Source organism: Nicotiana tabacum, chromosome 6 (assembly GCF_000715075.1).
Source record: "Nicotiana tabacum cultivar K326 chromosome 6, ASM71507v2, whole genome shotgun sequence".
Classification (NCBI taxonomy): Eukaryota; Viridiplantae; Streptophyta; class Magnoliopsida; order Solanales; family Solanaceae; genus Nicotiana; species Nicotiana tabacum.
Genome location: NC_134085.1, coordinates 183,054,278 through 183,075,777, shown reverse-complemented (window position 1 = coordinate 183,075,777; position 21,500 = coordinate 183,054,278). Strand labels below are relative to the sequence as shown.

The following is a 21,500-nucleotide window of genomic DNA, read 5'->3' as shown; positions in this document are numbered from 1 at the left end:
CAGCAACATTAGGGGAGCTAGCCTTCAGTCCACCGAGACACCGAGGTAGCCTTGCAGGCGTCCGCAGGCCCGACGTCTCCTCTATCTTTTATTATGTTCTGTTATCTCTTGTATCCGAGACAGACAGTGTTTTCTTTCTTTCAAACAGTTGTGTGTAGTGATCTTAGTAGTCCGTGGATATTGTGACACTAGTTTTTGGGTAGAGGCATATGTGGATTTTTGTATTATTTTGGGTTTTATATTCATCAAAGTCTTATGTTTAATTTCATCTTCCGCTATTATTTAAATGCTTATCACCTGTTAATGCAAGTTGTTAAAAGGCTTAAAATAAAGTAGGTAAAGATTTCCAAATTTTTCCGGCTTGCCTAGCTTCTACTATGAGTAGGCGCCATCACGACTCCCGAGGGTGGGAATTCGGGTCGTGACAAAAAGTGTTGTGTTCTCAGACTTTAACTTCCAGCTTCTTTCGTCTCCCTGTTGACTGCCTAATTTGTTTTCATTTTTTAAGTAAATTGGATTTGAATTTTATGTGTCAGACACTTTTTCCGAGTGCTAGACTGACTACGGTGCGTGATCATAATAGCTTTAGTTTATAGCTTACTAGCATCGGGATCTTGGAGCTTATTCAGGTGATACCATCTGTTTAGAGACAAACGTTACCTTATAAATACTGAAATTTTTGAAGCACGCTAAATTTCAATTAACTGAGTTTTTAAAATCAATGATAACTTATTGTTGTGGCTTTGAACTGACATTATAACATATTTCTTATAAACACAGATGAGCCACATATCTCACGCTGTCCAAAAACTCTCAGATTTTGTATAACTATTGATATTAGAGGGTATGCTAAGTTATACTGGGAAGAGGTTTTGAAAGTGAATTTTGCATGTTCCCTTATGCTTTGTTGTCTCAAATAAGCCTTTTTTCATATTATCTTAGGCACACAAAATTCAAAATTCACATGACTTGAATCTGTCGATCTTTTTGATGCATTTTCAGAACATTTCACATCTTGAAGGATTGCATTTACCTCACTTACATGAAAGAATATGTTAATGTTTAAAATAACAATAATGATCTAACAATACAGTTGGGAGAAATTTAAAGTTGGCCAAGTAGTTCTCCTTGCTTTCTTCTACCTTGAAAACTTTAAAATTTTCCTCTTTGTTATTCTTGGCCGTCACTTTGGCAAAACTTAATTGTCTTTTTTCACTTTTTCATTGAGACGACACTGGCAATCGATCATTACTTCATAATTTATAGGTGTTTTTTGTCAAAAATTGCTAAGAAGGCTAAACACCGCATAGAAAAAGTATTCTGACAGCCAATATGTAAATGATATAGAATGTAAATGGTTCTCCTATATATGATACAAAGAATCTGACACTTTTTACTGCCATAGATGTAAAGAGTATATCATTTGCCAACCTTACAACATCGAGTGGAATTTTTGTTCAAAACGCATCGATTTTCAAATTTCATATGAAAATAAAGTTAATAAAAAAAATCTAACTTTTGCAATGTTGGACCTGTGCTGGCACGGGCTATCCCCACCTAGTTGAAGTAGATTTGATCTTACCTTAATATTCTAAAATGTTCATTTCCCTTGTTTATCTCTAGAAAAAACCTTCAAAAGCAATATTTCTAGCTTTGAGTATTTACCACTGAAATCATTGTTCAATTTAATATTTCAGTGAGCCACTTGATCTTGAGGTAGAGGCGGAGCTAAATTCAACTTCCAAATTTGCTAAAATCAGTAGCTTTAACTCAGACCTGAATTTGTGTTCAAACATTTATTTAATATATAAAAATAATTTATTAAAAATTTAATAAATAATTTTTAAGAATCAGAACCAATAAACTTAAAATCTTGAATTCGATTTTATATTAGATGAACGATCCGTTGTCATTCTCGTTACAACAATAATATATATTTCCACAAGTAGGGTCCGGGGAGGAAAGTGTGTACGCAAACCTTACTCTTACCTTCAAAAAGGCAAAGAGGTTATTTCCGGTAGCGTTGTCATTCTCATTCACGAAAAGAAATACTCCCTTAATTCAATTTTCGCTTTTACATGGTCCTTAAGAAACATTAATTAGAAGGATTTTTTTGACTAATTTTTCTTTATTTATTTATGAATAGAGATTAAGATATAATCTCTATTCATTGAACATTTATTCTACTATGTGTTATCTTCATCTTCAAGAACAATTACTATTAAGGGTAAAATGAGAAAAAAATAGAGTATTAATTTTACCTTAAATTTTTAAAATAATAAATAATTTGAGACAATTATTTTTAAAAATCACGACAATAATTTGAAACGGGTGGAGTAAGTAGAAACCTAGAAACAAAGTGCCAGCTCATCCTCTAATATATGTTTTCACAATAAACTGGAAAGCGGTGACAAGAACCAAGGGGGACCCCGACATTCTCTTCAACTTTTGGTTACTAAAACAGTACTCTTGCAGTTTTAGTAATTAGGTGAACGTACTAAACATTATCACGTGGATTTGGATTAATCTTAATATTTACACCTAATGAGGCTTTCCTCAAAGACAGACAAAAGTTTTGCTTGGCACTAGGGTTACAAAGCATTCATTAATAACCTTTAATTATTCATTCTTAGGGGCATGAGCCCACCCTACAAACGGGCTTCAATAACATTATCAATAACCTTAAAAGAAGCTTTCCAACTTTTCACACATTAAATAAATAATTAACTCCGTATACATCATAGAGAATTTTTTATATTATCAATATATTTTAATATGTTGTGACATATCATTTATCTTATTTTCTACGCTATTGTTTTACTTCTTTTAAATCGTTGGTTATAGTTATTTTTCAATGATATGACAGTAAAAAAAAAATTGAATTATTGTGTACTAAATTATTGTTTGTATATTTTAAATAAATTTTTTAAAATAAATATAAAATTTAGATCAAAATTACTTTTAAAAAAAGTTCACATAATGAATTTTTATACTATCAAATTAAGTAAACCAAAAATATTAACACTTTATACTAACTTGACATGATAATCTGAAAAAGATAATAATAACCTATCATAGTTAACTAAAGTATGATGATGGAATAAAAAAATGTGCTGTTAGGAGAGTTGTTGCGTATTGTTTCATAATGTAGCGTATTATATTAATGTACTATATTATTTCGATGAATATAATGTTTGGATAGATTATATCGTTTTTCGTTATTTTATTATGCCATACACCATGAATTTGGAGAAGAAAATAAAGTATGAGGTTGAACTATTATGAAAAGGGTAGATAATAATTAAGAACAAAAGAGAATAAAATATAACGACGCGACCATATCAAATTGATTGTTACAACTTTTCATCATTATAAAACACAGATTTAAAAATATAATATACTCCTTCCGTTTGAATTTACGTGAACCTATTTATCTGGTCACAGAGTTTAAGAAAAAGAGAAAATTTTTGAACTTGTGGTGTAAAATGATGCTCATATATTTTATGTGGCTACAAAATCATTGCATTATTTTCAAATATAGAAAGGGACCATTCTTTTTTGCACGAACTAAAAAAAAAAAATATTTACATACATTAAAACGAAAGAAGTAATAAAATATAAATAACAAGCGAGATAAATATTGCATTCAAAATAACATAACATGTAACAATCATTCAAACAAGCTGTTATAAGACCATTATATATAAGGTATCCTTAATAAAGTATGCATGATTTGATAATCCATCCATTTTGGCAACTTTGACGAAACTTTTCTCGTCTCCCAAAGCATCTCCCATTTCTTTAAGTACAATTTGTTTGTTTTCTTCCTTGTCCTCACTAGAAACTAGGACTATTACACTCTTGTTTCATTTTCCTTTTAGTTGAAGCAGCTGAAAGAGTGAACCCATCGTATTTGTATATGGTTTGTCCTCACCTGCCAGTCCTATTGCATGTTATGGCAAATTTTGAACACTGTTTCTGAATCTGCTTCCTTTGGCATTGGCATGAGTTATTGCTGTTCCCTATTTCAGCAAAACCACCTCTTTCTACACTACACCAATCTTTAATATTGGCAAAAACATAAAATTTCCTCCTAAAATTTCACTGCTAAAATATACTTAGTCCATACAACTTCAGCTGGCATTTATGGATCTTAACTACTGTGAACCTCCAACTCTGTTTCCATCTCAAGGGGTAAAACTGTTTCTTTTATGTTCTTGAATAATTTTATTGTTGCTGATTCTAAATGGGATTTTGTTGTTGCTGATTCTTGTTTTTGTTTTATTGTAGGAAGCAACATTAGAAGGGAACAATGGGAACCCATTCTTGGATAGTTTTCCTGACCCACTATGTAAACTTAATCTAAAGGAGACTTCTGATTTTGTAAAGTCATTGCCAACAGCAAGCAATAATGGAGTTGAAAGCAGAGGGTTTATAAAAAAGGAGGGAGGAATAAGTTCAGTGACAAGGAGGAATATGGATGCTCCTTCAACACCGGGTCGACCCATTTTCAGTTTCAGTGTTGGGAATTTTTCAAGAAAGAATTTCCCTTCAAAATGGGATGATGCTGAGAAATGGCTTGTTAATGGAAGCCCTGCTTCTCATCATCAACATTATGGCTTAAAGCCAACATTAGAATCTTCAAAACTGTCAAAGCAGTGTAATAATGGGTTCAAGCTAAAAGAAGCTGAAAATGTGTTTGCAGAAAAAAACAGAGTTATAGATGAAAAGGTATCAAAAGTGGCTTCAGATTTTCAGGTTTCTTTACCTTTAAACCATCACCATATTTCTGCCGGAGCTTCCAATACTATTCCTTCTGCAACAGATGTTTTTCTAAAAGGTAAAAAAGCCCTTCGCTTTACTACCCCATTGTAGTTATATTTCTTCTAGTATTTTTTTGGAGAAAAAAATGGGTGGTAACTTTAATTTTGTACCACCAATTTGAATGTTTAACAGCTTAATCTAGTTAACATCATTTTGGACAATAATTGGTCAAGTTGTTTCCGTGTGACCTATAGGTCATGGGTTCGAGCCATGGATGCTTGCACCAGGTAGACTGCCTACATAATACCCTTGGGACATGGCCCTTTCCCGGATCCTGCGTGAACGCGGGGTGCTTTGTGCACCGGGCTGCCTTTATTTGGTTAAAGTTGAAAAAATAATACTCATTTAAACTTGAAGAACATTTAGAAGTTAAAATTGTGTTTGGACATGAATTTGACTTGATAAAAATGTTAAAATTTTGCGAGTGAAAACCAAATGGTCACTTGAAATACTCCTCAAACCAGTATTTCTATTTCAAGTTGAAGTTGAAATAATGGACAAAATTGTAATACGGAACATTGATTTACATTTTGGTAAAATTTAGGACTGATAAAAGGAAACAACTTTATGAATATTATGGTGGAAGTTGAACAAAATCCAATGGTCTTGTAATTGCAGATAAGTTCACAGATGAGGTGGAATCAATTTATCCCAAATTTAGGTACTTAGAACCTACAAAAGAAGGATTTTTGTTTGAAAATGGGGCAGGAAAATCAATGAAAGAAGCAACAACAGAGGTAATTCATGAGGTTAAACACAGAGATATTGGTACAGAAATGACTCCAATTGGCAGCTCTACTACTTCAAGATGTCACACTCCATTCAAGAGCCCGTCACCTGCTCGACACAATACCCCTGCCGATAGATCTGGTCCATTGGATTTACCAAGTTCTGGTTCTGATAGCACAGTTGATATAATGCAATTGCAAGAGTGTCATTTAGCAAAATTGCAGTTGGGGACACAATTTGACTCTGTTACGACTAATTGGAGTTCGAGGGAAGAAGAGGAGGAGGATATATCGAAGAGTTTGAGACATTTTGAGATAAATAATGAATGCAGAAAGAGTGTCTCAGAGTCCAAAATGCGTTCGTGGGAAGAAGAAGAGAAGAATAAATGCTGCCTCAGGTGAGTGAATTTTGCTGTGCCCACTTCTCTTTTCATCTGTACTTAGAGTTTACAAGTTATAAAAAAAAAATTTAAATCGCAGGTATCAAAGAGAAGAAGCAAAAATTCAGGCCTGGATAAACCTCCAAAATGCAAAAGCAGAAGCTCAATCAAAAAAACTTGAGGTATTAATTTATATCTTACTCTTCTTTAACTTTTGGGCATTGCCGTAAAATTTCAATGCTAGAGCTGCTTCATTACCTTTGTTTTGCTCTTATATAAACATTGTTCAAGTATATTAAGTTTTTATAGCCATACCAGAGGAACTAGGGGTGGAATATATGAAGTTGTGCTTGTTTGATTGATTTTTGTTCATTTGAAATTCTTTCCTGTCCTACGATTTGTCGCAGCCCAAAATCCATGGTACGTACTGGCTGTTTTGGCCTAACACTCCTCACGAATTTATTCCTTGGGCTACTCCACATCGACTCGAAAATCGCGCATACCACGTGAACTTGTACTCAATCATATATAGCACTTTACTCCTCTCCTTTTCTATGTGGGATTTGCCTAAATATGTATCTCTTCTTCAGAAGCTTGCCGGTCTGAAAGTTTACTATGCCTTCTTCTTGGGCGTCTTATAGAAGAATATAACTAAATACAGTTCCCAAAGAGTAGCTGTGCAATGTTGACGAGCTGGGAAGAATTTATCAGTCTTGTGTTGTCTTCATACACATCGAGCCACTAACTCTTGCTTCGTGGTCCAACATATATCGTATCGAGTGTTGTCTCGTCTTCCCTCTATGCAGCTGCTTATAATTTAATTTTTTTCACATGCAAGAAGGAATAGAATAGCAGATTAGTCAGCATTAACACATTATTATATCTTCATGCATGACAAGTTGGTTCTGGAAGTTCCAAACCCATGTGAAGATAAGATGTTGCGGTGTTACCTTGAGCTTTAGGATTTCATGCTTGATAAAGTAATTAAATATTCCTCGTTCATTGTACTGTTACTAGTTCTAAATTCAAATATAGGCCTCTATGTTCCCCCTTTTCCTTCTTATTCCCTAAAAAATTGAGGCGATAGCCGGCCACCTAATCTCTTAAACTAAAAATAGATGGCGGGTGTATAATTTATGTATAATGTATGTATACCGGCTAGAAAAAGTAAACATTGAATCTGGCTGGCTATTTGTGTTCTAACATAGCATTTGGTTCCACTTCAGGTGAAAATCCAGAGGATGAGATCAAATTTGGAAGAGAAGTTAATGAAAAGAATGGCGGTTGTTCATCGAAAAGCCGAAGAATGGAGAACTACAGCTCATCTTCAACACAAGGAACAAATAGAAAAGGTAGCTGACCAAGCACGGAAGATGATGTTGACAAGGCAAAACTCACATTTATCTACTGCCCAAACTTCGTGTGGTTGTTTGCCATGTCGTAACCATCATATTTAATTCGAATCAGGCAGCAAAATTCAAAGAGATTGACTCTCATGTATTCCTATGAGTTAAGCATGTATAATTCTTGTTCAGTGATTCTTCAGAGAAGCTAAATGAGATCAAATTTTACGGGCAAAACATGTAGTTATACCACTAGGGCAACTCCACAATTAGCACAGATCACTGTTAAATGGTATAATTGGCATGATGATGAAATTTTGATTTTTACACCATTTGGTATGCGGAGCTCATCGGTTCCAACGAACTCAATTTTGCATCACGTGGGACAATTTAAAGGGGCAATGCTCCTAAAGTTTGAACTCGAGAAGTATGTTTAAGGGTAAAAGAATTTCATCCATCTACACTCCTTAGTTGTGATGAAAATTCATTGCATCGTAGAATGTGGTAAAAATCTCGGTAACCATTACAGATTTGAATCTATCTTAAAGTAAGGTCTTTCCCACCCTTTAGGTACAATTGAAGCTATCTTAAAACTAAGGTGTTTAATCTTGATTCTTGATTATCAAACGTGTCTGCACATCAAAGTTTGGAAGCAACAAGAACCAATTTTTTTGGTAGATATATTGTTTGATATTGCAAACTCTAAAAGCCCTTTGTCCTGAATGGCCAACAGTTTTCCCAGGTTAAAGAATTATGTATAATGTAGCTGTCAACCCTGCGTTATTAAGGCTCCAGCGATCAGACTGTTCAAATCTGTCCAAACTCCAAACTACCAGTTTCGATGTAGTGTTAGAAAACGAAATATAGGATGTTGGTTGCTTGTCTGCTTGTAGTGTTAATTTTGATTTAATTTTTTATACACCAACGATATAAATGAATATTTATACCATCTGATTTGACATAATAAGTTCATTAAATTTATCACATTCATACGTTTGATTTATTGATTTGATTTCAAACGTCTTGGGACCACGTTCAACTGCTACAGAAATTCTGGGCTTTCGTGCATAGCTTCTCATTATAAGCTGCTAACATTGGTGCAATAATTGTATCTTCAATGATCAACGAAAGCAACACTAGGATTTTAGATTGTTAGTTTCTCTTATTATGGTTAAAAAAATACACTTTAATTTCCCAAAAAGACTTGCACCCACTAAACATGGACATAATCATGCATTGTCTAGAACATGAAAAAAGAGTAGCTCGGTGCACTAAGCTCCCGCTATGTGCGGGGTCCGGGAAAATGTCAGACTACAAGGATCTATGTATGCAGTCTTACCATGCATCAGCACTGACCAGAACATGACACCCCTTAAAATAAAATAAAAAAAATATTACATAGGAAACTCGAAATTTTATAATCTTTGATGTATTGGTACCAAAATGCATTAGGTGTGACAAGGGCTTTTAAGATTCTTGGTCTGCATAATTTCCAAATTTAGGCAAGTAGACAAAATAATCCATCTGAGGTCTATCTGACAAGCTAGAAAAAGAGAGGCCCCCCCAAACCCAAAGCAAGAAAACTGAAAAAGAGAGAAAAAAGTATAGGTGATAGATAATGTTGATACTTAGATTTTTTCTGGATACAAGGCAGTACCATCACAAGATTTTTCCTATATTCACAAGGTAAAAGGTCAATTTTTCTTACCTGCAACTGAATCTTATTTAATACTAGTTCGATTTCTTTTCGCTTTTCAAATTCCCTTTTATAAAGCTGCTTGCTCACTGACCTCTAGGGTAAATAATTCGAGCCTCCAAATAACCATATCTCCAAAACCAAATGGCACCATTGCTACGTTGAGTCTTAACCCTATTAATAAGACAACCATAAAAGACACTACATTTATGATACTCTTAATTCTTTTCGCACACATAAAAATGTACTTTCAGTATTTTTAACTTGTTTTCCACAGGTAACACGCCACTGTCTGATCTTTTGATTGACGTTTCAGCATAAGATACTATTTAATTAAGAACTTAATCTATTGAGAGTTTTAATTGAAGTTTAAAATAACACTTTTTTTTTGTGTTTGTGTGGTAATAAAAGACTTTTAGTTAAAGATAACACTACTAGGAGTACTTACAACATGAGATTAGTTCGGATAACATAGTACCTAAACTATCCCTTTCAAAAGACTTCCAAAAATATCTTAATTACATCTATCTAATTGGTCCGCTATTCCATTAACTTCTCGAAATAACACTACTCCACTAACATATGAAATAACACTCTTATTACCAATTTAATTGTCCCTTTTGTTTAGAAAACAATCATTAAAGTAAGTTAAGTTTTTTACTTTATGTAAATGAAAGTAGGTCCTAAGGTGTCGATGAATTTATTTTGAATAAATTTATCTTAGTAATGCATAATGGCTTATCGCATGAGATTTAAAAAAATACTAATAATATCTTCCGATATATAAAAGTTAAAGAGCTACATCTAATATCTTACACTAAAACACTCCAAAATTACACATACAGGTAAAACATTTTGTTGCCATTGCAAATGGATAAGTCCCGCTCCAAAGAACTGTATTTTCACATCTTGGATTTACTTGTAGAACATATTAGTGGAGATTTTGTACAGGATACAGTAAAATGTCCTAGCAGGAAATAAAAGAAACTGTGTTGCCAACATGCTTTCAATTGGTGACCGATTCTTTTTTTAAATAGAACGCACTTAAGAATAAAATTATGCTGCATACGGGTGTACAAAAGAAACTGACAAACTGCACCAAATCGATAATTCGAGTCAAATCGAGAAAAAAAACCGACTATGGTTTTGTTTGATTTGGTTTGGTGTTGGGAAAAAAAATCCGACCATAATTGATTTGGTTTGGTTTTAACTATAAAAAGTCAAACTGAAACTAAACCAACCCGACATTACATGTATAGAAGTTTTAAATATATTCACTACAAGAAAATATTTATTGCAGTGTAGTTTATAAATATTTCTTAAACTTTTTCATAATTTTATCTTTTAACGTATTATTTCAAGCTTGAACTTATAATTTTTGAATGCTCCAATAAATTTTATAGTCCATAAATGTTAGTAACTCAAATAAATATCAAACCAAAATCAAATCGATGTTAATGCCAACAAAAGACACTCAATTCAATTGTACTCAGAATGATATTAATGTTTTATATATATATATATATATATATATATATTAATTTTTCCATGGTTTAGATAAAATACACAACTTATTTTTTTAGTGTTTAGTCATATAAATGATAATACTTATTAGTCGTACTTATTTTAGCAACTTAGTAATTTTAGATTATGTTTATTTTCATTATGACTTATTAATAATATTTGTTGTATGTGATTTTGTTATCTTTGTTGTAGAATATTTTAATATATGTACAATACCATTGCTCATCTCATATTTTTTGTTATTTTCTTCAAAAACACCTTATATAGTTATCTCTTACCAGGATTAAAGAAATATTTGGAACACAAATTCTTTATTTTGTGCTATGAAGACTTTATGGAAGAAAAAAAAAACCCCGAGAAAACCGAGATAAAAAACCCGACTTGTATTGGTTTGGTTTAGATTTTAAATTTAATAATCCAACACAATTCGTTTGATTTGGTAATTAAAAAATCCGAACTAACCCGGCCTATGCACACCCCTAATGCTGCATATGCAAGCTATCATCAAAAACTTGATGAGAGTTAATAAAAAAGAGGTTAAAACGAATATTTTCTCTGATGACTTACTTTCATATGCAGGAGCCAGGAAATATTAGTTACCCACAAAACTGGACTTGCTTGAGTATACTAATTGAAAGTGACTAAGACTGCCTGCGGCATAAGCTGTGATTGCACAAATACCACGACGTTTAAATTTCGATTAACCATGTCAACTTTGACTAAAACTTGACCTGTTTGGCATACAAAACAATCTTCACATTGATCATCTAGAACGAGAGAAGTCAATGTCTGGTCAACTTCAAATAAAACAAGGATAAACAACCCCCCAATTAGTAGTACCAAACAATCCTATCAGTTTTCACTACTGAAGTACAACTGTTTCTGGTGAGGATGGAAATAGAACATACAAAGATGTGTTTATTCAAAATTCTCTATAACCAGGTCCCAATAGAATGTACTCTCAGATTCCTTAGTCGCGGAATTCATCCATGAACTGCTTATGGAAATCTGTAAGACGAGATACAATAGATGGTATCTTCTCTTCTTGCGGTAATATTGTGCATCTAAAATGCCACGTTCCAGGACGCTTCACGGAAGCAACAAGCAAATACAACAGATTTAGTAAATACCAACAGTTCTCAATAAACAGTAGTGTAACAAATACCCTTAGTTTTCAAACAATAAACAGTTTCTTCTCTATTGGTAAAGTGTTTCATTTTTTATTTAATTTTTTCTATTGATAAGGTGATTCTTTTGCACCAAAAATCATTACCCTCTCATTATTTAGAATATACTATTCAGTACTGCATCCTTCTCTTCCCTATGTCGGCATCTAGCATCTCAGATTGCAATATAATAGAATGAAATTTTAATGCCTACCGGGTATGCAAACTAATCAGCATCTTGACAAAAGGAACGTTTCTTGAATCAGACTAACCTTGACAGCAAATATAGTTGCTTCTTTTCTATTGAAACAATCCTCCAAAATTTGTTTCCCCAATTTCTTTTTACAATTCATTTTTCCTTGAACCCTTCTGAAGGTAGAGACCTTTTTTTTCCTTCTGAAGGTAGAGATATTCAAACTGTTCAGGAAATGCTTATTTAGGTCTGTCTGTTGACATTTACTCATCCAGGTAAAAGCCATGTGCATTTTTCGAAATTAGTGGTGTCAGTTACCAACTATTTAATTACTAGGAATAGCATGAAGCAAGTTGTCAAAAATATAAGAATCACCTGGCCAAATCCAGAGCCTGGGACAACAACAATTCCAGTGGCATTGAGGAGGCGTCGAGCATAAAAGGCATCTGGTGCAGTTTTAGCTTCTTCTGCTGCTTTTATTGCTTTAGCAGGTAAGTTAATACGTGGAAATAGATACATTGCGCCCTCCGCTTTATTGCATGTTATTCCCTCCAAACTGTTGAATGCATCTTCTAGTGTCTGTTGACAAATTAGTCAAAAAAAATTGCCAAACACAGAAGAATAGAAAATGTACAAATTGGACAGATAAAATTCACCAAATTTGTACAGATAAAATTCAGCAACAGGAAGCAAAAAATTTGGATATACCATTTTTGAAAAGCTGAAATGAAACTCTAGAGGATATTATTTTGTGACAACCTTTTTTTGGAGAAAATTTCAGGCACCATTTCTGCTTCCTACTTTAACCGGCTCTTCTTTTTTCAGATGCAAGGTTCATGATACAAAAACAACTCCCACTACTTCACCAAAACAAACTAGTTTATTATTTAGTCACCACTAGTTGTATGTGCTGATGCTACTGACCTTTGCACGCCTTGCCAAGGATGAGAGTATAGCTTCTTTCTCAGCACTAAAAGACTCGTATGATTCATCACCCACCTGCAGAAAACAATAGAGCAGTCCTGTTAGTCAAGCATCAATAACACAGATACAAGGAACCTCACAACAAGCTTCTAAGTTTATAGTCAGAGCTGAGTGCATATCATTGTTGTGACATCTAATGTTTAGCTCACCACATTAAAGAGTATGATACACCTACATAAATTAAACCATTGAGGTACTCGTTCTGGTTATAGATTCTATAACTACCACTACCAAAAATATTCGACCAATGAGGGTGGAAACCCCACTCCTATTAATAGCTGCACCTCAATCCCAAGCTATCTGGGGTCGTCTCAATATCAATTTTACTCCTTTTGGGGAATGCAATGCCATGTATTACAGAAACAGCATTACCAACCTTTGGAGGGCTCATGACCAGGCTTGCAAGAATCTGACCAGAAATGTTGGAACACAGATTGACAGATGCCACTTTGTATATCTGTTCCCTTATCTCAGGGCTAAATCCAGTGACCTCCATGTAACCTCCTCGCTTTCCACACTCTCCATAAAATCCTAAAGCCAGTAAGGGAAGTAAGCAAAAGCCAAGGATTAAAGAATATAATAAATCAGAAGCTTTTGTGAAAATGAAAAACTCGCCCCTTTCCCCCTTCTCCCCCACAACTTTGTAAGATGCAGACAAACGAATGAGAAAGACCACCAACAAGAGAGGGATGGATGGAGGTAGTACAATCTACCTTTTGACACAGACTGAAAAGAAACTAAAGAGATGTCCTTTTCTCCAAATCCCATAGAGCGAGCAATTTTCTTAAACGAGTGGAACTGCTTCTCAGGCACATAAACATTTTCCTGATACACCTGCATGAGTTCCACAAGATATGAGAGGACTTACAATTTTAGAATTAGTTGCACAATACTCAGGAATGAAAAAATTATGACCCCCCTCAAACAAGTGCAGAATCACTGGTAAATTCCCGTGGAAGGAAAATAATTTGCCAGAATCAAACAAAGAAGAGCATCTAGAGGGAAATAAACTCACTTCATCCGCCAGAAGAACGAGGCCTTCTTTCTTGCAGAATTCCACAATATCTCGTTGGTTGGCCTCAGCAAGAACCTAAGGTATACATAGAAGCTATTCATGCTACATGTAAACATTCTGAAATATTATTGGGAAAGGGAAGACCAGCATTTTCCACCACAGTAGGTTCTTCCTAAATGACGTAAATCAATGATGAGATTCCAAAATCTAATAAACCAATAAACCATTACCTGCCCAGTTGGGTTGCCTGGATTGATCACAACCAAAGCCCTAACTTTAATACCCTTGGATTTTGCAGTTTTCAGCTGATTCTCAAGCTCTGAGATCTCCAGTCCCCATCCTGTTTCTTCATCAAGATAATAGGGAACCTAAAATACCAGATAAAAGCATACATAAGAGGCTCCTGTGTGGATCACCTTCAACTGATAGTAAGTCAATCAGGTAAGCTCTCATTAATAAAAGTTTACAATAATCTCTTCCAGAAGTAGGTTAACCTAGCCTATTAATTAATTATTTAATTAAAAGATCTAATAGTTGCATTCAAGGTCAACTATACAACTAGCACTGATCAGCTTTAAATTGAAGCAAAGACACGTACAAGAGTGCCACCATGGAGGGCAATTGAAGCGGAATAAAGTGGATATTGGGGGATGGGACAGAGAATTCCATCATTCTCCGACCCAATGAGCAACTGCATCATCATGTGAACCTGAATAGAGATGAAGAACCAACATTATCTACACCTTGCTATTCTTTTAGTTACTTCTCTCAAAGCTGTACGAATAACTATTTGAGATCAAAATAATTCACCGCTGGGCTTGCACCATCAGTCAAGAAAATATCATTTGGATCAGCAGGGAAGCCATCACGAGCTTCGATACCAGAAGCAATTGTATCACGTAATCCTTTGATGCCCTAGATTTAGCAAACACAAAAATAAGTTCTATGAGTATACTGGCTGCAAATCTAGGACATTGCAATAGAAGATATAGTCACCTGACTGTGGCTGTATGCACCTGTCGCTCTGCCAGGAATTTGGTCGAGGATCTGGAAAGCTCGTTCTATTGAATCCGCACTACAAAGCAAAGAGAGAATGAAAGACATCAAATAACAATTTCTCGTAGTTTCTGATTGTTTCTATGAGACGTAGTTCAGAAATCTTCTTTTCCTTATCTTAGGTAGCAGGACAATGCCATTTAGACCATAAAATCCTGTAGAACATGGCTGAAGTTGATTCAAATTCTTCACCATACTCCTTTACATTGGTGACCGATGTTTCCAACAAATATCCGGGCAAAATGTTTTTGCTTCTACTTGGGTGTAAAGTCATAATCAATACCATGGTATTTAGGAAAAGGAAAAGCTCAAAGAAAGAACCTATCAACTAAAACATACAAGATTTTGAAAACAAAAAGTGAATGACTATAATTCAATAATAACACTGCATTGCACTGATTTCACAGAATAAAGAAAAAGTAAGAGTTTGATCATAGCCACTTGCATTTTTTAGAAATACCAGATGATATGTATACAGTTTGAAGCTAAAACTGAAACAATACCCACAGGCAGTAGGTGCTAATAAAACAGAGTCATCAATTATCTCAAAGTGTTCACCATCAAATATATTAACTTAGAGCTTCTCAATCATCACAACCTTCCACATTCTATAGATCTTTTAGCTTAAAGTAATACATTTCACTTTTCTCAGGCCTCAAAAACATTACTTGATATGTCAAGATGACATGAAATAGAATAAAGTCATCACTCTCATAGTTCACTTTTTCTAACTTGCATCAATTACAATAACAATCACTTGGTTTTATATGTTGGACTTGGACTTCAAAACATTAAAAAGAATAATATCATTAAAATTCTGATGCAAATTATTTACTATACAACAGCAAGGACGAAAGCTCCCATCAGTAGCAGAAAATTTAACTGTGCCATGTTTGAAAAATACAGGGGAAAACATTTGTTTTATGAAAATTAGTCATGTTAATTCCACTTCTTCAGACATCTCTGGAAACTAAGGCACGCGAATTGTTTCATTGCGCTACAAGGTGCAGTGAGGTTGATAGACAAACTTCATACCTGAACAGACCTTGTGTTTCACTTTTGTCCAAAATAACTGGATGGTCACATAATGCAAGGACCTAAATACAGGAATCCACCTTAGACATTGCTCGACCAGACAAGTAACATAATCTAGAATCAAACAATTTATCCTACCTCCCTAAAGAAAGTAATAGGCTGCTGGGCCAGGGATTGAGGATTTCCAATATTGCAGTATAAGATCTGCATAAATTAGAGGAATGAGTAAAGAAAAGATCAAGACAACAATAACACTCCAGGTCACCTATATTACTCTTTGTTACAAGGGGAAAGAAGATAAATTCGTTATGATATGCAATATTACAACTTAAATGAAAATAAAAAACCAAGTCCACAAGAGTTGGTACCTCGTCAAAGGGATGAGAGCCTGGATTCTCCTTGAGGTCTTGCTGTAATTTCTGCATGATGATGCATCGCACAGGACACCATCAATACAATTTTTATTTAATTTGTAAGATTAAGCATGCCCAAAAACTAATTGTGCAAGTGCAACTAACAAGATTCTGAAATTCCGATTGTTAATTCTAGCTAGTGTGTGAAATCGAGTTCCGGAACTACCTGAGCAAGGTTGACAATTTCTCCACGAACAGCATACTCACATTTCAAAACCTGAAACCAACAATAAGTTGAACTACATCAAGTGATTTGACTCTAGAAACAACATTAAAATCCTACATCAGACAGGGCAAATACATAAAAAGATCCTACTTTTGGAAAGATATTAAAAAAGACGTCACATTCACTAGCAGTAGAAATTTTTTGACATTACTAGCTACTCCCTCAGTTCCAATTTATGTTAACCATTATAAAAGTTTCTCAAGGTAAAATTATAAGTTTAAACTAAATTGTTTTCAAATTTAAAAAGGGATCATTCTCTATGGAACAGATCAAAAAAGAAATAGAAATAGGTTCACATAGAGTTACTATCAGGTTAATTAAAGTGGTCTAGAACTAGTGATATTAACCATTAAAAAAACAGACAAATAAAACATTGAATTGGTAGTTGGACCAAAATAGAGGAATTATAACCAAGAACCGAATATATAGCATTAGTGAAAAGCAAAAAGGATAAACCATTATTTTTACACTGAAAACTAATTAAATGTATTCGCGAAGATATCAATTACTACGAAACAATTGAAAATCATTAAATTGGGTCGAGCTAAAAAAAATAAACGCAAGTGAATAAGGGCAAAAACAGAAAAAACAAATTCAAAAGTATAACAGCAGCTGGAATACCTTTGGATTAACGTTGTTAAGAGTCACCGGGGTAGATGAATAATCGGAAGCCATTGAATCAGAAGGAGCTGTGTGAAGAGTGGACAAAAAACGAAGAACAGAAGCGGATTGAGAAGGTGAGGGTAATGGGGAAGAGGTGTGGCGTTGTAACACGTAAGTAGAAGTAGGAGAAGAATAGGTGGTCCTGGTTTTAGTGATGAGATTTTTGGCTTTTTCAGCTACGAATCTCCGCATTCTGGAATTGTGATTTAACTTTATTGTAGATGGATTTAAAGAACAATGGGCGGAGAGTTAAACAGCGGTTAAAGTCTTAATATTCCAAGAACCAAATCCACAAATCCAGTGCTTTTTGACTTACTGCCCACGTTACAACATTGGCTTAGAATTAGCACGAAAAACTCTGACAAATGTTGTAGTGGTAGAAGTAGCTCGTTTATTCTGACTCATTGATGTAGCATCCGCCGCCCACTGTATCTGTATTTTATTACTGTTGTTTTGTCCCTTCACATGAAATACCTCGTCAATTCTCCTAAATTACGGCAGTAAAAATTGCACCTCAACTTCAAATTAGTTAAAGAGACAAACAAAATCTCTAATTTATTTGCCTTCGTTTAAACGCAATATTTTCTACAATATTCAATAATAACGCCCAACTATGCCTTATAAAAAGGACAAATTGGTCGCTGCAAATATAATCCGGTTTTAAGTCCGGAATCGAATCCTCAGGAACTAACCTATCTATTACACTCTACGGCAATGTTATTATCAACTCAATCAATCTCTAGATGCAAGATTTTTGATCAATAAAGATTGGGTTTTTGTTTAACTACTTCAACTACTATTAAAAACAACAGTACGCTAAAACAAAGTTAATTCAATGGTAAAAAAAAATCTAGGGCAGTGATTTCCCCAATTGCTAGTTTAGGTCTTGACTCTTCTGCTATAGTCTCGCCGTAATACTCTATGAGGATTAAGAGTTATGGGTTATCGTAATTATCTCTCGATCAACTACAATAATTTACTAGAGCATTCTCTCGAACTACTCTAGCTGACAATATGTGTGCAACTCTAAATTATCCCATCAAAGTTTTGTTATCTCTAAACTCACTTTAAGTTCAAGTAATGAATCTCTTCAATTACCCAAAAGTGGTGTTGTTCAACAGCTGTCTAACCTAATACTTTTTCTCAAGCAATATAAGGTAATTAGACACGATTAATCAAGGGCTCATTCAATTAATCACCATACAAAACGTAGTTGAACAATCATATCATAAATCCGGCTCGATTATAACAACTTGAGTCAAAACTTCAACCAACAATTGGTTCCATCAACCCTAGATAAGTATTTAGCTACTCATAACAAAATAAGAGAAAACTACTAAATTGTTCATAATGTAAAATTGCAAGAATTAAAAGGAGATAGAAAAACTTTAATGTTTGGTTGATCTTCTCACTCTTGTTCTTGCCTCCAAAAGTAGTCTAAAAATCAGCTTAGCCCCACCTTGGGCGAGTTTCTAAAGCATATAAGGGTTTTACAAAAGTTTCCTCGATTTTACACTTTGGTCCTCAAACTTTCCAGCAGCGTGAACAGTGCAGCGCGGTCGCGGTCGACCGCGGTGAATGCTGACCTTTTTGCCTTACGTTGTTAATCTACCGCGGAACCGCGGTCGCGGTGTCCTTCTTGCCCAGGCCATTTATGCTTCTTTGTGTTCAGGTACTTCTCGAGTGGGTGTTTTTCTTCACATTATCGCCTCCAAAACACTCCATGTTGCTTTCTCTCATATAATATTCCCTGCTAAACAAAAGAACACTATTTAGAGCATTTTTGTTGGCAACTTATCTATAAAACAACAACGAAGTATGGTCATATTAAGGTGTAAATATCAACTATATAGCCTACTATCAACACCCCACACTTAAATTATTGCTAGTCCTCGAGCAATCCACCACACTCCATCAAAATTCCTTCCCTAAGCTTTTCCCTTAATGACTAACACCATGAACATTTTACAAAAGTTGCACCTAGTAGTGAACAACTTTTACCTCAAGAGTCAAACCTTTTGTACCATGCAACATTTGCACTTACTCAAACTACTCTATACAAGAGTCAAGACTTACCTTTCCTTTGTGAATCGCATGCCCTCACATCATACAAGAGAGTAGTTCCACATATAATGATAATTAGAACAAGTAGGAACTAAGATAGACAAAATTCACTCACTCTCAGAAAGAACGTTCACATGCCACAAAGATGCACCATAGGCTTGCCCGTAGTGTAATACTTTACTAATTGAGCCCATTCAGTCTAAGATCAATAGGACTTTACTTGGTTGTAATGTAGGCTAAGGGACGAGTAGGATATATTTAGATATAGTGACTAACCTCCCTAAGCACTTTTAATACAATTACATTAAACTTAAAGATCATAGTTGTGCCAACCAAACACTCCACCTCATTTGTTTAAAACATCCTCATCCATTAGGTGCAATTTGAACAAGCCACCACTTATCAACTATTATATTTATTTATAACCCATATTTTTTTACTTTTTTTTGTGGTGCTTTTTCTTTTATGCTTCAAAATTCCACACCTTTTCTCTATCTCAATGGTTCCACTAAAAAATCAAACCACCACCCCACACTTTTGCTTTTGCATATTTTCACTACCATTCAAGTGCTTATTGGGAGGTAAAAGGGTTCAACGGCAAGCTATTCAAACAATTGGGTAAGGTTCGCAATGTGGTTGCCAAAGAAATAGGCTCAACGAGGTTAACTAAAATGTATTGCATTCAGGTGGGTTTACTTTATATGTCTGGCTCAACAAAGAAATGCCTATATCACTTCTAAAACTAAAAGAAATTACTATTTTGCTTTGGAAACACACAGGGCAAGTTCTAGGCATCAAATATGAAACATGGAACACAGTAAAACTCATACACACATGGCATATGATTCACTCTGGATTGGTTTATCAAGACATTCTCTTTTGAGTGTTCAAGTTAGATACAAAAGTACAATTTTAAGGCACTCTAACAGGATTCAACCAATGAAGTTAGGCGTTATACTCTAGTGTCTATTGTGCTCGGGTGTATCAACGCTAAGGGTTTTCCTTCGAATTTAGCTCGTCGCCCATTAGTCCTACTCTAAAAACTAAAAAGAACAAAAATAAATAAAAGCTACTTATACCCGGTTCAAGCTAAACCCTTGGAAAAGAACTGTGGCCCAAAGAAAAACCAAGGGGGAGTTACTACACTACCTAAAAAAAAATTGGTCTTTTCTCTAGACTAACTTCCCTCAAGAAAATTGTCTAAAGGATCCGTCATCAGGAAGAGTCTCCATATTCTAATTTTTTTATTTTTTTTTCGACTTAGTCCCTCAAGAACCCCGCCGAAAGAGATCCGTCATCGGGACAAGTCACTTACTATTTTAGCTTTCCTAATGAACTATTACTCTACATCAAAACAATCAAAGCAAGACAAAATAAGCAAAATCAAATAGTCAATTGTTACAATTACAAACATACAATAAAGAACAGTGAGGTTAAGGAACTTCCCTAAAGGCTCACTCCTGATCGGAGACAGTGTCTGGGTTCACGTTGCACGCACGTCCCAGCGCTCTCAACCAGCCCAAGAATTTCTTCTCCGACTTCACTTGCCTCTCAGCCACTGCATCAACACTGGCACCCAAATCAGTGACTGAGGTACGCAACCCAGCCGTATCCTGCTCCAAAGCTGTCATATGGGTGCTCCGGCGTGGCTATGATGGGCCTGCCACATCAACTCTCGGAGGAGGAGGAATCGCAACTACCTCTACATCATCATCATCATCATCAGCGGAATCATCATCAGAGTCATCAATATTCACCACCGGCTCTCGTACAATTCCAATTTTTTTCACCCGGAACGGGGCTTTTAGTGGCAATCTCCCATCAACCCGAGGGTCTTCAGGGACTCTAGCAATACGGCACAGCCGGGTGATCAACGAAGGGAAGTAGTGGCCTTTGGTTAGCTCAGGTGATCTAATGAACATCTCTTCGTGGATGAGCCGGGCCACATCAAAATCACTGTGGGACATGAAACAGTGAATTACGGACGCCCGTGGTAGATTAACATCTGTCGTGTTGTTGGATGGAAACAATCGACTATTGACAATGGTGAGCCAACACTTAGCCTCCCAATTCAGACAGTGGGAGTTGAGAGTAATCCTGTTCTTGATCCATAGGTATTCTCCATCCGACACACAGATAGTATCAAGAAGAGTTCCCCACAAGGCCCGTGTACCACTAAAAGTACAATAA

The 21,500-nt window shown here is 35.0% G+C and overlaps 2 protein-coding genes across 2 annotated transcripts; one reads left to right on the top strand and one right to left on the bottom strand.

Annotated features, from left to right (window-relative positions):
* Positions 1-3,709: 3,709 nt before the first annotated feature.
* Positions 3,710-7,466, top strand: LOC107795520 (uncharacterized). Its single transcript, XM_016618182.2, has 5 exons — positions 3,710-4,194; positions 4,291-4,840; positions 5,443-5,950; positions 6,033-6,114; positions 7,159-7,466. The coding sequence occupies exons 1-5, from the start codon at positions 4,147-4,149 to the stop codon at positions 7,387-7,389; spliced, it is 1,419 nt and encodes a 472-aa protein (XP_016473668.1). The 5' UTR covers positions 3,710-4,146; the 3' UTR covers positions 7,390-7,466.
* Positions 7,467-11,164: 3,698 nt separating this feature from the next.
* On the bottom strand, positions 11,165-17,680 carry LOC107795521 (alanine aminotransferase 2). Its single transcript, XM_016618183.2, has 15 exons — positions 17,205-17,680; positions 16,524-16,574; positions 16,313-16,363; positions 16,083-16,148; positions 15,945-16,006; positions 14,850-14,928; positions 14,664-14,768; positions 14,452-14,562; positions 14,084-14,221; positions 13,854-13,928; positions 13,552-13,672; positions 13,215-13,369; positions 12,779-12,853; positions 12,230-12,433; positions 11,165-11,582 (listed from the first exon to the last, which is right to left on the bottom strand). The coding sequence occupies exons 1-15, from the start codon at positions 17,436-17,438 to the stop codon at positions 11,466-11,468; spliced, it is 1,644 nt and encodes a 547-aa protein (XP_016473669.1). The 5' UTR covers positions 17,439-17,680; the 3' UTR covers positions 11,165-11,465.
* Positions 17,681-21,500: the final 3,820 nt, after the last annotated feature.

What these genes read in the sequence shown, in the direction of transcription:
- LOC107795520 (XM_016618182.2), top strand. Translation starts at nt 4,147, where the DNA reads ATGGATCTTAACTACTGTGAACCTCCAACTCTGTTTCCATCTCAAGGG. An exon ending in AACAGATGTTTTTCTAAAAG is followed by an intron (nt 4,841 to 5,442) that starts GTAAAAAAGCCC and finishes TTGTAATTGCAG; the next exon opens with ATAAGTTCACAGATGAGGTG. An exon ending in AAGAATAAATGCTGCCTCAG is followed by an intron (nt 5,951 to 6,032) that starts GTGAGTGAATTT and finishes TTTAAATCGCAG; the next exon opens with GTATCAAAGAGAAGAAGCAA.
- LOC107795521 (XM_016618183.2), bottom strand. Translation starts at nt 17,438, where the DNA reads ATGCGGAGATTCGTAGCTGAAAAAGCCAAAAATCTCATCACTAAAACC. An exon ending in TTAACAACGTTAATCCAAAG is followed by an intron (nt 16,575 to 17,204) that starts GTATTCCAGCTG and finishes TGTTGGTTTCAG; the next exon opens with GTTTTGAAATGTGAGTATGC. An exon ending in TGGTCATGAGCCCTCCAAAG is followed by an intron (nt 12,854 to 13,214) that starts GTTGGTAATGCT and finishes TGTTTTCTGCAG; the next exon opens with GTGGGTGATGAATCATACGA.